General features: G+C 32.6%; 2 protein-coding genes across 2 annotated transcripts; both read right to left on the reverse strand.

Annotated features, from left to right (window-relative positions):
- Positions 1-2,191: 2,191 nt before the first annotated feature.
- On the reverse strand, positions 2,192-6,207 carry LOC106320841 (ankyrin repeat-containing protein At5g02620). The gene is made up of 4 exons (XM_013759192.1): positions 6,145-6,207; positions 4,016-4,750; positions 3,106-3,644; positions 2,192-2,819 (listed from the first exon to the last, which is right to left on the reverse strand). Exons 2-4 carry the CDS (start codon positions 4,734-4,736, stop codon positions 2,208-2,210), a joined length of 1,872 nt encoding a protein of 623 aa, XP_013614646.1. The 5' UTR covers positions 4,737-4,750; positions 6,145-6,207; the 3' UTR covers positions 2,192-2,207.
- Positions 6,208-8,855: 2,648 nt separating this feature from the next.
- On the reverse strand, positions 8,856-12,812 carry LOC106320840 (ankyrin repeat-containing protein At5g02620-like). Its single transcript, XM_013759190.1, has 5 exons — positions 12,679-12,812; positions 12,054-12,600; positions 10,720-11,026; positions 10,099-10,646; positions 8,856-9,873 (listed from the first exon to the last, which is right to left on the reverse strand). The coding sequence occupies exons 2-5, from the start codon at positions 12,591-12,593 to the stop codon at positions 9,154-9,156; spliced, it is 2,115 nt and encodes a 704-aa protein (XP_013614644.1). The 5' UTR covers positions 12,594-12,600; positions 12,679-12,812; the 3' UTR covers positions 8,856-9,153.
- Positions 12,813-13,532: the final 720 nt, after the last annotated feature.

Consider the following 13,532-nt stretch of genomic DNA (forward strand, 5'->3'; position numbering starts at 1 on the left):
GAAAAAGGAAATAGAGGAGAGACGATTCTCTACCACCTGCAAGCACAGACCACCAAAAGACGTATCCAGAGCGGAAGGGGCCAAGGCAAAAAATGGCATTTAGGTTCGGACACTTAGTCAACACAATAGGAATGTCACTAATACATGAAAAACCATATCCATATGTATCATGTGCTTATGAGTTATGAGTAATGAGGATTGGGATGATTTGCTATGGTAAATTTTCACCGGGATTCAATTTATATTTTCAGTTAATGTTATTGTTAGTCTTTGAATTTGATACATCTGAATGTGACATGTTAATTTCTAACAGAACAAACATTCTGAGAGACAGAAAACATTTGGTTAGGTTGACCCTCTCACTGTTTCATAAATATCTAAAAGAACAAAAAAATCTCTGGTGATCTCTTTCTATTAGAAATAACCTCGCCGAAACTAACCAGCATAGCAACAACACTTTTTGCAGTAACTTTACCAAAACATTGACCCAGTAGTGACTCAACATTGTCCAGTATTTCAACACAGAATAGAGTTATTTCTTATTGCAACAAGAAAAATACTAATCGATATTTAACTTCAACGAAGATTGTAAACTTCAACGAAGATTGTAAACTTCAACCATGCATGATCCAAAAAAAAACTGGATTGTTTTGAATTTAGATACGCATTGCGTATATTGAATACAACGAATCCAAAACATTTGCAGAGAAAGACTCATCAAGTGGTAATTGACACAACTTGACACAACAGAACAACACACATGATGCCCAAATGACAAATATATATACATTAAATCATATAAGTTAGAATTACATTGTATATAAAAATTTGCTGTCAAAATATTATCAAACAAAGTTAAATATTTTGACTGTTGCACAAAAGAAAAAACAAAGAGTTAAATATGTTGAATAAAACCTTAACGATTTGTATATTGCAGATCTGTGATACATATTTTCCAGTCTCAGAAATGGTTACTAACATCTTTTATGATGAATTAATAGTATAACACATAATGTATCTTCAAACCATTATATAATTATATATCACACTTAATTTTAATATATCAAATTACAAATGTTTTCATTATGCTTTTATACACAAAAATAGTGAAAAGGTAATAATGAAATATATACTAAAATAAAAAATATTTTAGGACCAATGCATTTTTTTTAAGATGAAAAAAATAATAATTCTACACAATAAAGAATAAGCTAACATAAAACAAATCCAATAAAAATATACATCAAACTTAAAACATATCAGAACACCATATTGGTTAACTACTCTTAAAATTAAAAATTAACAACATACAATTTCTTAGTCACGGTCGTGAAAATATTTCTAGCAAAAATATGATTCTAAAAATAATGAATAACCTAATTGTAAACAATACAAAAAAATTGTAAAAAACTTATAAAATAATTTTCAATAATATAAAAAATTATTTTAAAATAACAATGTATTGTACAAAACCAATATTCGGTGCAAACTACAAAAATGATGATAAACTAACAAAATATTATAAAACAGAGGAATAACTTAATTTTAAAATATTTTTTAAAAGTAATTTAGAAACAAAATATTATAAAATATAATAAATAAAATTAACTATTGAAATAATTGAAATTTTTATTTATATATGAATGAAATTGTAATTCATTCCTTTTAATATTAAGATAAATATACTATAATAAAAATAACAAATATACGTTGTGAAATTTAAGAAGAATTTAAATTAAAATAAGCTAATTATTTTGAAATATTTACTAGAACTGATGATAAATTTATGCAATTCTTTCATATACTGATCTGCCCGTAGGACGGGCCGACCCTATATATATATATATATATATATATATCATAAGTGAATAACAGACGACTACAACATATGTTTAAAATCATAAATCGAATAACACTGAATTTAATTTGAATTTTTAAATCTATTAAAATTCACAAACCAATAACCAAAGTGTTTCCACATATCAGAAATAAACATGTATCATTTTCACATAGCAACAAATTATCTACTGAATTGAGAAGAGACCTCTAGAAATAGAGCTCAAGATTTTACAAAATGCCAAGCCAAGCCACCGAGACTTCAAACTCAAAACTCTAACGTTTTATTCATTTATCTGACGCAATGTACATTGACGAAATTGTATCTTGTTAAAAGGAAAAAAAAAGTGGGAAATGATTTCCGGATTCTTTCAATCATTGTTGCGGTTGTCACCAGCGGCTAAAAGCATAAGGAAATAGGGGCAGTAAAACATGTGTCGAAGAAAGAGTTTCGTAGTATAATGCGGGGACACATAAGGAATAATGATCAGCAGTAAAGCCAATAGGAAGAACAGGCCGATGCCTAATATGAAATATGCAAGAAAGGGGAGGTGGCTTATTGAAGCATGAGTTCCAGCCATAAATGCTATCGACATAGATATAAGCGCAAACCCGAGAAGTGGCAATGCAAGATTGAACGCTTTCATTATGAGGGAAATATCTCCCAAATGTGCCCAAATGAGAGCAACTACCGCTACGATAGAACAGTACATCGCCAAGGTGTCAAATAGAAGAAACACTTGGAAAGCTGTTTTCTTGGCCAAAGTTGCCATCCCCAAGTTGGGAGCAGAACCATTGTAACCCCCTGGAAGTGTAAACCCTGCAGTGAAAGTCATTGTGGCTACAAGAGTGGCCACCAAAAGAAGAGTATTGATCCGATCTTTGTGCTTCCCACCGTCTGGATTGTCTGTTACGGGAGTGGATATTATTGGGTTGGGACCACTTGGTGCACCAGCAGATATCAGTGCCATCCAAGTCAACCTCTGAAGAATTCCAAATAAATCAAATTTGTATACACACATTAGAAGGTCTTGTTCATATGATGCCGCAGCTTGTTGTTTGTTTTGCTGTTGTGTGACTGATGGAAACTAGTCGCAAATCATTAATTTTTATAGCTTAAATTTTTAGTGACTTAATGTCCGCAGGGACTAAATGCCTAATCTGTAAGCGAACAACATTCGGTTGTAGGCCTTGGTCGCAAATCGCAGCGACATGCAAACTAACAAAGCAGAATTACCGGTTTATAATGAAAAAGTTACACACCCATACCTGAAAAAATGTGTAGCTCGAATCCATGTTCCCCTCAGCGACATCTATAGCTGTGAGACCGTTATGGTTCAGTGTTTCCAAGTCAACTCTGTTATCCCAAGTAAGCATACTGACAACTTTAGGGTGCCAATTTTTGGTGGCCAAGTGCAATGGAGTGTTTCCATTCACATCTTCTTCGTTAATCAACTTTTCCTTGTTCTTATCCTTATAACATCTTAAGATAAACTTGATGACTTCGGCTTTTCCATTTTTTGCTGCAACATGAAGAATGTTTTGACCGTCTATGTCAAGCAACTCAAGTGCATCTGGACAACGCTTAAGGATTGCCTTAAGAATTTTGACATGTCCATACTTCGCGGCCATATGAATCGGAAAGGAGCCATCATCATCGCTGACATAAACACTGTCTATAGATTTGTCTAACAGATAGTAAACCCCTTCATAATATCCAATGGATGCACCAAAAGAAAGACAAGTTCTTCCTTCATATCTCAAGTTAATAAGACTTGCATCTTCATTAAGTATAGCAGCAATGAGATCTGCCAGTAAATGGTATTTTAAGCATTATTAATAACTTGAACAAGAAACTTTAAGGCATGATTAGTGAGGTTATCTGACCCAGTCTCTCAAGTTAAAGATAATGAAAATAAATGATAAAAGAGGAGAGAGTAACAAAGTTTGAGAAATAATGATTTTAAAACTAATTGACTTTATTTATTTTTTAAATTCCTTGCTCATTTATTTTTTTTAAAGAAATTCCTGCTTATGTCACTCTCTTATTGATTCAATTTTTTATATATTTAAACTTACCAATAAAATTTAAATATATTATTATTATATAAGACGAGACTTTTTGAGGGGTTTTTATTGTTGATAATATAGTCTAGGTTTGTCGGAAGAACGAACAAACCTTTTCTCTTAGCCTTCATAGCGCCATGAACTATGGATCTTCCTCCTACCTTTGAAGCTAAACAATATGTGCTACTTGATCCATTATTTGAATGTTTCCACATATGTTTCGCAAGATCTGCCTGTCCAGCTTCAATGGCTAAATACAAGGGAGAAAACCCATCCTTGTTTGGAACAAAAGACAAACATTGCTCTGCAGAAACCAAACAGGAAGCCACCTTAACATGTTTCCTTTTTAAGGCAACATGTAAAGCATTGTCTTCGTTTCTATTCTTAGCAAAATATATCTTTTTGGCAACAGCACGTGTGATTTTATCATTAATGTAACTAACCAGAGCCTCAACAACATCAAGATGCCCTGCGCCTGCTGCAACATGGAGAGCGACTTCGCCCATTAGGTTTGACTTCATTAGAAGACCTGGGTACGCGTAGAGTATATAACACACAAGGCTGGTGTGACCCGCGGCCGCTGCAAGATGAAGCATTGTATTTCCATGATCGTTCACTGAGCTTAGAGCAAGCTCAACATCAATTGTCATATCTCTCACGTAAATTTCATCACCTGCTCTTACTGCAGCAATGGTCTTTGGACTCATTGGCACAGTGGTACCGGTGTCACTGAAGAGAGTTGGCAAATTGAGAAAGTCGGTTTCATGTGCCAGATACATCCGAGAACTTATGTATTTCTTCTGTCCATCATATCGCACATCAGATCGCCCCATTGGTAACTCGACACCTAGAAAAATATTTTTAGTGAACCAATTGAGAATATCATTAATTCTATTTGAACTTAGGGATGGGGAATGCAGCAAAAAAAACTATATATGAATAGTTAGGTCATGTTCGTTTTTGCATCCACACGTTGTATCTAATGCAGAATACTATTGCATCGGTATCTAGATGTGAAATCCAAATACAAAATTTATAATATTTAGATATTTAAGATGCAAAGATAGAGAGTTTGAATGTAAAATTTGCATTTTAAAATCCAAAAGATTTAAATGCCCTCAATACAAATATAAAAATAATTAGATTAGTTATTGTAATTATTAGACAATATTTTTAAAATATAAAGCCATGTTATCCCGCCAAAATTGCAAAATCAAAATTTTTCATTAAAACAAAAAAAATGAGTTTTCCACCAAAATCAAAATTTGAGTTTTCTCACCAAAATTACAAAATCGAGTTTCCACAAAACGACAAAATCGAATTTTCTCGTCAAAATCATGAAATTGAATTTTTTCGTGAAACCATAAAGTCGAGTTTTCCCGCCAAGCGGTAAAATCAGTTTAAATTCTATTATAAAATCAAGTTGTCCTATTGGTCTCTTTTAACTAGTAACATTCTCTTTTTTTTTAACACAAACTAGCACTTAAGTGCTATTTTATTTTTTTTAACGAATAACTTAAAGTTTGGATGTTGTACTTGGATGAAAATACTAACTATAAGAACTAACAATGTTTGGATGCAACATCAAAATATCGTATTTAGATGCTGCGTCCACATACAAAAACGAACATGGCTTAATACAATACAAGTGTAGAATCAAATATGCTTAACCACATCGAGACTTGATGATTACAAATTTATAACCCCAACTTGAATATTCCTCTATGACCAAGTGCAGAAATAGATGATGATAGTTTCATAGTCACCGTGTCCTAAACTATTCGTTTGACTTTGGAGCCACATGCAGATATAGATCAAAGCATTCATTTCTTTTGTTTAATAAGGAAAATAAAACGCATTTTTCTGAGTTGACATAAAACCTATCTCAAGCTTGAAAAGTTTACGTTTGTTTTATGTTCATCAAGATTTCTTACAAGGAAGTCTTGATAGAATTAGATTAGACAAAACAGAAACTCTACAATAATGACAAAGTAATATTGTGGTTGTAAAGAAAAGAAAGAGGTTCCTTGCGATTCCAACCAAGCTGAGAGCCTGAGATTAAACTCTAAAATAAGGAATCTTCTTACTGATCCATAAAATTATAGAATATCATATGGTTCTTGATTATCATACTTTATCATATATATATAAATCCCTAAACTTTAGATAAGAGAAATGTAAAATGGAAACTTGCAAGAATGAAAACAATGAAATCAAGGAAAGCTTGAGGTTATTTCTCACCGTTTTACTCTATCGAAGCAACGTCGCGCCGTGATGCCCAACTTTCAATAAACCCCCGTGTTTCCAGAACCAACCCCACGATGCTGAAGATATAGAAAATAAATCCACCTTTAATCTTTCGAGGAAAGTCGAAGGTCTAAATGAAAAGGAAACAAACACGTACGTACCTTTCTTCTTTTTCCTTCGAATAAGAAAGAAACAGTCTTTTCAAAAAAACAAAAAAGTTTTGACCGGGTGATTGTGGTCAATTGTGGTCAAGTGGTAAGGAGACGGGACTAACACGCCAAGACGTTTCAGGTTCGATCCACCTGCTGCGCGAAACTAAGTCACAATTATCCTAGTCACCTAACACGGATATAACCCTATGCTTTAGGGTCCATTTGAATACCCGGAGAGATGGTCTATCCGTGGGCTGCACCTCCCTTTTGGGATTAGTCTGGGCCTCTCCATGAACCTGAGATACCTCCAGGTTAATCAAAAAAAAAAAACAAAAAAAGAAAGAAACAGTCCTCTAATATCATGTAAGCATTAAAATATTAAAACAGTTTATGATCTGCCTTGGACCCAATTATAAGGATAATGTATATAAAAATTACTTTTTACGCATTATTTATTTTACATTAATAAAATAATAAATATATATTAAATAATTGAAAATAAGCAACTATTATGTATTTTTAAATTGGCATGAACACAAAATAATTATTCTTGTTTATTTACAATCATGGTAAATAAATTGAAATAATCACTTTTATTTGTTTTATATGATATATAACTAAATTTAAATGATATTAAAAAAATTATATATATATATATATATAATATTTTAATATGGTTATCTATTATGTAAGGCTTTATACTCATATAATTTTATGATCATGATCATTGTGTTTTCAAAAAAACTATTAATAACAAAATTTTCAGTGTGAAACTTTTATAATTTTAGTAATTTATAATTGTTTTTTTAAATTCAGTAAAAAAATTTAAAATATATATATAAAGTTCTCAATACTTGTTCAATGAAAATTTTGAAATTAAAAATATTATGTATTTTTATGTGATATATAGTTTAATTTAAACGATACTAAAATAGATTTATGTTTTAATTTGAAAATCTATTAAATAAGACTTCTTAATAATATGGTTTTATGATTATTTGTATCTTGTTATAACAAAACATTTAAACCACTAATCATAAAATTTTCAATGTGTGACTTAACAATTTTAGTAATTTATAATCGTTTTTACAAAATCAAAATATAACATATTTGGAAAAGTCTAAAATTTTAATTATATATTTAATGTGATTATTTAATTTATTTATATAAAAATTAAACAAAAAGTGATAGAGGATACACAAATTTTTATCAAATATTTATTATTCAAAATCATTCATTATCATATATATCTTGATCCATTAGGAAATTCCGTAGCTTATTCTTAAGGAAATAATGAAGAATATTGTTTTTACATTAGGAATTAATTTTATGGTTAATTTTATGAGAACTATAGTATATGTTAGATGGATTAACCTATTTAGTTAAAAAATCTAAAAATTATTATGATGATAACACATGACATATTTCAAATGTTGTATTTATCAAATAATATCTAATTAGGTAGAGATCTGCGCATGATAAAAAAATTGGATAAAATATTTTGTTAAATACTGTAAAATCAAACAGGGAATTTGTTGTTGCAATATAAAACTTAAATATCAATTGCTGTAAGAAAATATTTGGACAAACTAAATACATGCATTGAGTTAATGGACCAGTTAAAGATATATAATTAATGGACAAAGTCTTGTGCAAAAACAAACAATGGGTGCATCGTTTTTAACTGTATAATTTTAAGTTTGTCTAATATAAAAGTTTGAACATATTGTTGAAAGGTGATTAGTTTTGTGCGACAAATCAATTAGAACTACATATTTGGTAAATTAAAACGCCACAATTGGTATTTATTTTAAATGATTTTGTATTCTATAAAGCATATATACTGTAACTAATACTCCATCTGTTTTAAAATAATTGATGTTTTGGATGAAGGCAAAAGAATTAAAACATACATATTTTCCTAAAAAGTAACAATAAAAATATTAAATAAATCTAATCTAGCCAATCATAAAAAATACTATAAAACATCATTGGTCACACAGTTTTCAATGAACTCTAAACTAATTAAAAAATATCAAACATCATGTATTTTGAAACATCACTAACTCTTCAAAACATCATTTATTATGAAACGGAGTGAATAATGAATAGTGCAATATCTTTTACAATAATGATTAAACACACAATAAAGTTTTATTATATATGTTTGTTATATAAAATTGTTCCTAAAAGTCAACTTTTTTTCTTTATTCCAAAGAAAGCAAGGCATAATCACCAGCGATTAGTTGACCTAGCTACCGATTAAAACTATTGGATTATCTGATAGGAACAGGATCTAAAAGGTTATGTGTTCAATTTTCGTTGGAAGGGATATACTTGGCTATAAAATTCAACACCGATGACCAGAGTCCAGTTTGACAAAGCCTGCCATCCAAACGACTTCTTTCCATATGCTCATGAAGAGCTTCGTTTACAAAGTGCTGCAACAGAACTGATTGAATAACTCTTGTAAATTAAATATGTGATTATTACTACAACCACGTATTACACACTGTTCAAACAATAATTAACTCATTTACACATTTGATTGACTCAAAAATTGAAACCAAACATCATATCAAAAACGATTTCAAGCTTCTAGCATGATCCTGCACCTTAAGATCCCACAAACCCCACCTTTGAGCTCTAATGTTTCCCATCATCAACATATTCATTAAAAACGACAAACAAAGATAGACATATGTCCTAGTGAAGCCTTTTAGAAGAGGAAAATTATAGGAACATGTGGGATAACGTAAGAAACAAGGAAAAACACTGCATGTGGGACCACGATAACTCAAGTTATTTAAGTGATCAGGCATGGAGATGGAGTTATTACTACAATCAGTTTTCAAGCAGACTTTCCCACTTGGTCCGCGCCTGAGGATCCCACAGACTCTGCCACACTCTTCACACACATATTATCAGAGCCAGAGGTGTAATGTCTTCCAGAATCGTCTTCATTAACAAAGATCAAAAGAAGGATAAGATATATACGAGTCAATCTTTGAAGAAAAGGAAAGCCAGGAACCTGAGGGATAACGTAAGGGGCAAGGAGGAATATTATCAAACCATAGAAGACCATAGAAGTAATTGAAATGACGTTTATAAGCACGCTGTTTTGCTTTATTGTAGCCTGCAAGGCAGCAACAAATGCCCATGACATGGAGAGAAGAGCAAGGAAGAGTGATGGCAAAGCCAAATGAAATGCTCTGTGAACGATTGCAGGATCCCCCAACAGCGCCCAGATAAGAGCAACTATTGCTACAACTGAGCTCTGCATCGCCAATGTATCCAATACTAGGAAAAAGAAGAGGGTGGAGTCATAGGCCAGAACGGCCATACCCATGTCTGGAGCAGAACTGTTAAAGCCACCTGGTATTGTAAATCCCGCAGCAAATGTAACAGTGGCTACAAGAGCTGCCACCAGTAGAAGAGCGTTGATATGGTCTTTGTATTTGTTTGCATCTAGATGATGCTCTGATCTACTTCTTAGCGTCATCCCACTTGTCGGAAGCCAAGCAACACCTCTAGGCGCACAAACGCACAGCAATACCATTAATGTCAATCTCTGTCATTCAAAGTAAGATGAAAGCAAAGGCAATTAGCTCTATATGACTATATGGTTTGATATATGAATTTTGATGGATTTTCAACCTAAAACCAATTGGTGATAAAATGAATTTTCCCATTTATCTTATACATTATTAAGATCTCTTCCAATTTTCGATGTGATATTTTTATCTAGTATGATACGGAAACATAAATGACTGTATGGAAAGATAAATTTACACACCTCCCGCAGATAGTAATCAGACTGTAGATTTAACTCTGCGAGATCAAGAGGTCTCAACCCATCTTTGTTCTGAATATTCAGAATGTTTGTTGTGGTTGAAGCAAAGCTAGTTAGACTATCAACAGTCCGAGGGCGCCAATTTATGGTGGCCAGGTGCAAAGGTGTATTCCCATCTACATCTTGCTCGTTGATTAGATGATACTTTGTATAAAGTCTCCTTATATAGCCCAAAAGAAAAGATACAGCTTTCCCACTCTTTGCTGCAATGTGAAGAATGTTCTGACCTTGTTTGTTAATCAGCACTACAGAATCTGGACAACGTTTTAGAATCTCCCTAACAACTTTCTCATGACCTTTCTTTACTGCCATGTGGATAGGAAAGGAACCATCTTCGTCGCGCTCATAAACACTATTTGTTGATCGATCTAATACCTTACATATTCCTTTGTAATACCCCATGGATGCTCCAACAGAAAGGCAAGTTCTTCCTTCTTCGTCTCGCTCGTTTAGAAGATCCGTGTCTTCACTGAGAATAACGTCAAGAACATCTGTCCAAACAAGTAGGAACTTGGATTAGTTTTTCTGGCAATGAAATCTGAATAACTTCATCTGGATATACACCTGTACTCTTGGCCATTAGGGCGGCATGCACAAGCGATTTTCTCCCTTCTAATTCTGAGGTCAAGTTCTTGCTTTGGACGTTATTACCAGAACGGTTTAACATTGCATTCACAAGGGATACATTACCAGCTTCAATTGCCAAATACAAAGGAGATATTCCATTTTTATTCGCAAGGAACGAAGCTCGCTGGTCAGCACTCACCAGACAGGCAGCTGTTTCCATCAGGTGTGTTGATGGATCAGAAATTGAAATGGATCTGAAGCAATGCATAATAAGATGAGACAAGGATGATTTTGTGGAGCGTTGCTGATACTTCAAAAGCAAGGAAAGGAATTTATCAATGCGTCAGATGTGTTTGAGAAGACACCAGTTCTTGGAAATATAGAAATAATTTGTATGTAAATAGATTTCACTTAGCAGAGAGGTTATGTATGGAATCGTAAAGCAATACAACATTACATATAAACATGGAGTGAAAATAGTATCAGTCCAGTTTGGATTAAGCATAGAGAAATTGACGCAATAATAATCTACCCATATAACATTACAGAAGGCTTTCTCCTCAGAGATACTTTTGAATTTGTCATATACAAAACTGTATAACAAACTTCTGGAGTGAATCTAGTCAGTATATAGATTCTGTTTTGAGATAAATATACATTTATACCCTTAAGATTAACTAATTCAAATTCTAAGAGTTTAGAGTTAAAGAGTGGAAATTTGGTATTAAATTTTAAAATTTTATAAAACAAAAAATAAATATTAAAATTTCAAAATGAAAATAGTTTCAAAAATTATTTCGAATTACAAAAGAAAATTTGAAAAAAAAATAAAAAGAAAAAAAAACATTTGTATTTAGGGTATTAAGGTCATTTAGGGTATTAAGGGTATAAAAAGAAAAAAAATTATAAAAAAGTTCGAATTTGAAAACATATAATCTGAAACTATATATTTTTTTTGTATTTATATATTTAAGGTATTAAAGTCATTTACCTATTAATTGAAACATTTTGGTCATTTTCTTCTTTATCATCTATTTTTGCGATAAAAAATTGAAAATGGTCTAGGATTAGAATTGCCCTTCCGTTTTAGTTGTTATACTGTTATACCCTGAATAATTTTTTTAACTTTTTGGCTAAGTTGTGGCTATTTTAACTACCATTTTGCTACATACAAATAAAATTCGCTGTTTTTGTTTTCTGGCTAAAACAAAAAGCTCAGGAAATGTTTACATAAACAGTGGCTATATCCATGTTTTTACTAGTGTGTGCTCTTATACCCTAAATTCAGTTCTGGGCCACAAACCCAAAATCTCAACAAAAATATGCAATACCTCTGTTTTTTCATAAAGGTCTTTGAAGGCTAAATGCAGAGGAGTATCTCCATATTCGTCCTTCAGAACAAATAGATTCAATTTTTCTCTACCTTCTTCAGAGAATCTATCAGCAAAAAATGTTATGGACAAAATAAGAGCCTCAACAACTGCTGAATGGCCAGCACGAGCCGCCACATGAAGAGGAAGCTGTCCCTTGCCATTTGACTCCAACAGAAGAGATGGGCATTCAGAGACTAAGCTCTTAACTAGCTCAAGATGACCCCAAGCCGCAGCAAGGTGAAGAACTGAGTCTCCTAAATCACTCTTGAGACATGCCATTGGTGTTCCGTAGCTTTTCATCCTCTCCAAATATTCTATGTTCCCAGCTCTCATTGCACTAAAGATTTCCGGATGCATCTCCACATATTCACCCGGGAGATTGTAAAGATCTGACAACCTGAGATTGGTAAGAAAATCTGGGACAGATTCAATGTCATGAGACACACCCGTTAACCGCTGTGCCTCAATTTTATCTGTACGTGCTTCAGAACAATCCATCTAAAGCCTAAAACATCACACAAATAGTTTGAAAACGCAATTTTAAGTTCCCTGAAGAAAAGAAAGACACAGCCAATCAACATACCAATCAGAGATGCAATAGTATGTTATGATGTTTCAGCATGTGAATGCCGGTCATCCCGTATAGTTACAGAAAAAAGTCAACGCAGAAAGCCATTGTTGTCGTCTTCCTTCAGCTTCAAACCAAATATGTCTTAACACGCCAACCGAGATAGAGAATGTTATTATGACAATGTAATACCCGAAGACGGAAGATATGAGTAAATTATTAATTGATGTCTTATGTGACACCTAATAGTTAGTATTATAATAATAAAGGCCAAAACAAATTCCGTTTCATTTTAAGGTCTAACATTAGATCCAGAAAGTTAAACTGAAGACTTACTCGTCAAATTTTATTGAAGTCGTCTCGTCCTACTAGTTCATATAGTCTGTTGGCAGGACGTGACGTCCAAGTAACTAACAAGTCAGCTGTGCTCTGATGGATTTGATCCTCAAGGAACTTATTCAAATCCATTTACGAAAACGTTTAATTTGTTATAAAATAACTTATGATTTTATAGTATCGAGAAATTTAAATAAGAGTAAAAATTTATACCCGTAGGAGAAGATAACACTGATATAGAGAGAGAGTGTTTCTTATTAAAGGGAAGAGAAGAGTTTTCAGTGTATTTACAAACGAACGCAAACGTTCTTATGAAATTTACTGTGCAAATAGTGCAGCGGGCCCCACATCTTTTATATTTTCAACGAAAGCGGCTCATTTTTTCTTCTGACTTTCGTAACACTCTCCCTTGGGGGCCGGTGTCACTATCCGCTCTCGCTTAACGTCTTTGTTGTCTCGTTAAAAACCTTTCCAGGAAAACCCAATGGGAAAAACCATAGTAAGGTAAAAAGAGTACAACTACGTAAGCTCCC

This window comes from Brassica oleracea, unplaced genomic scaffold (assembly GCF_000695525.1).
Source record: "Brassica oleracea var. oleracea cultivar TO1000 unplaced genomic scaffold, BOL UnpScaffold01088, whole genome shotgun sequence".
Taxonomy (NCBI): Eukaryota; Viridiplantae; Streptophyta; class Magnoliopsida; order Brassicales; family Brassicaceae; genus Brassica; species Brassica oleracea.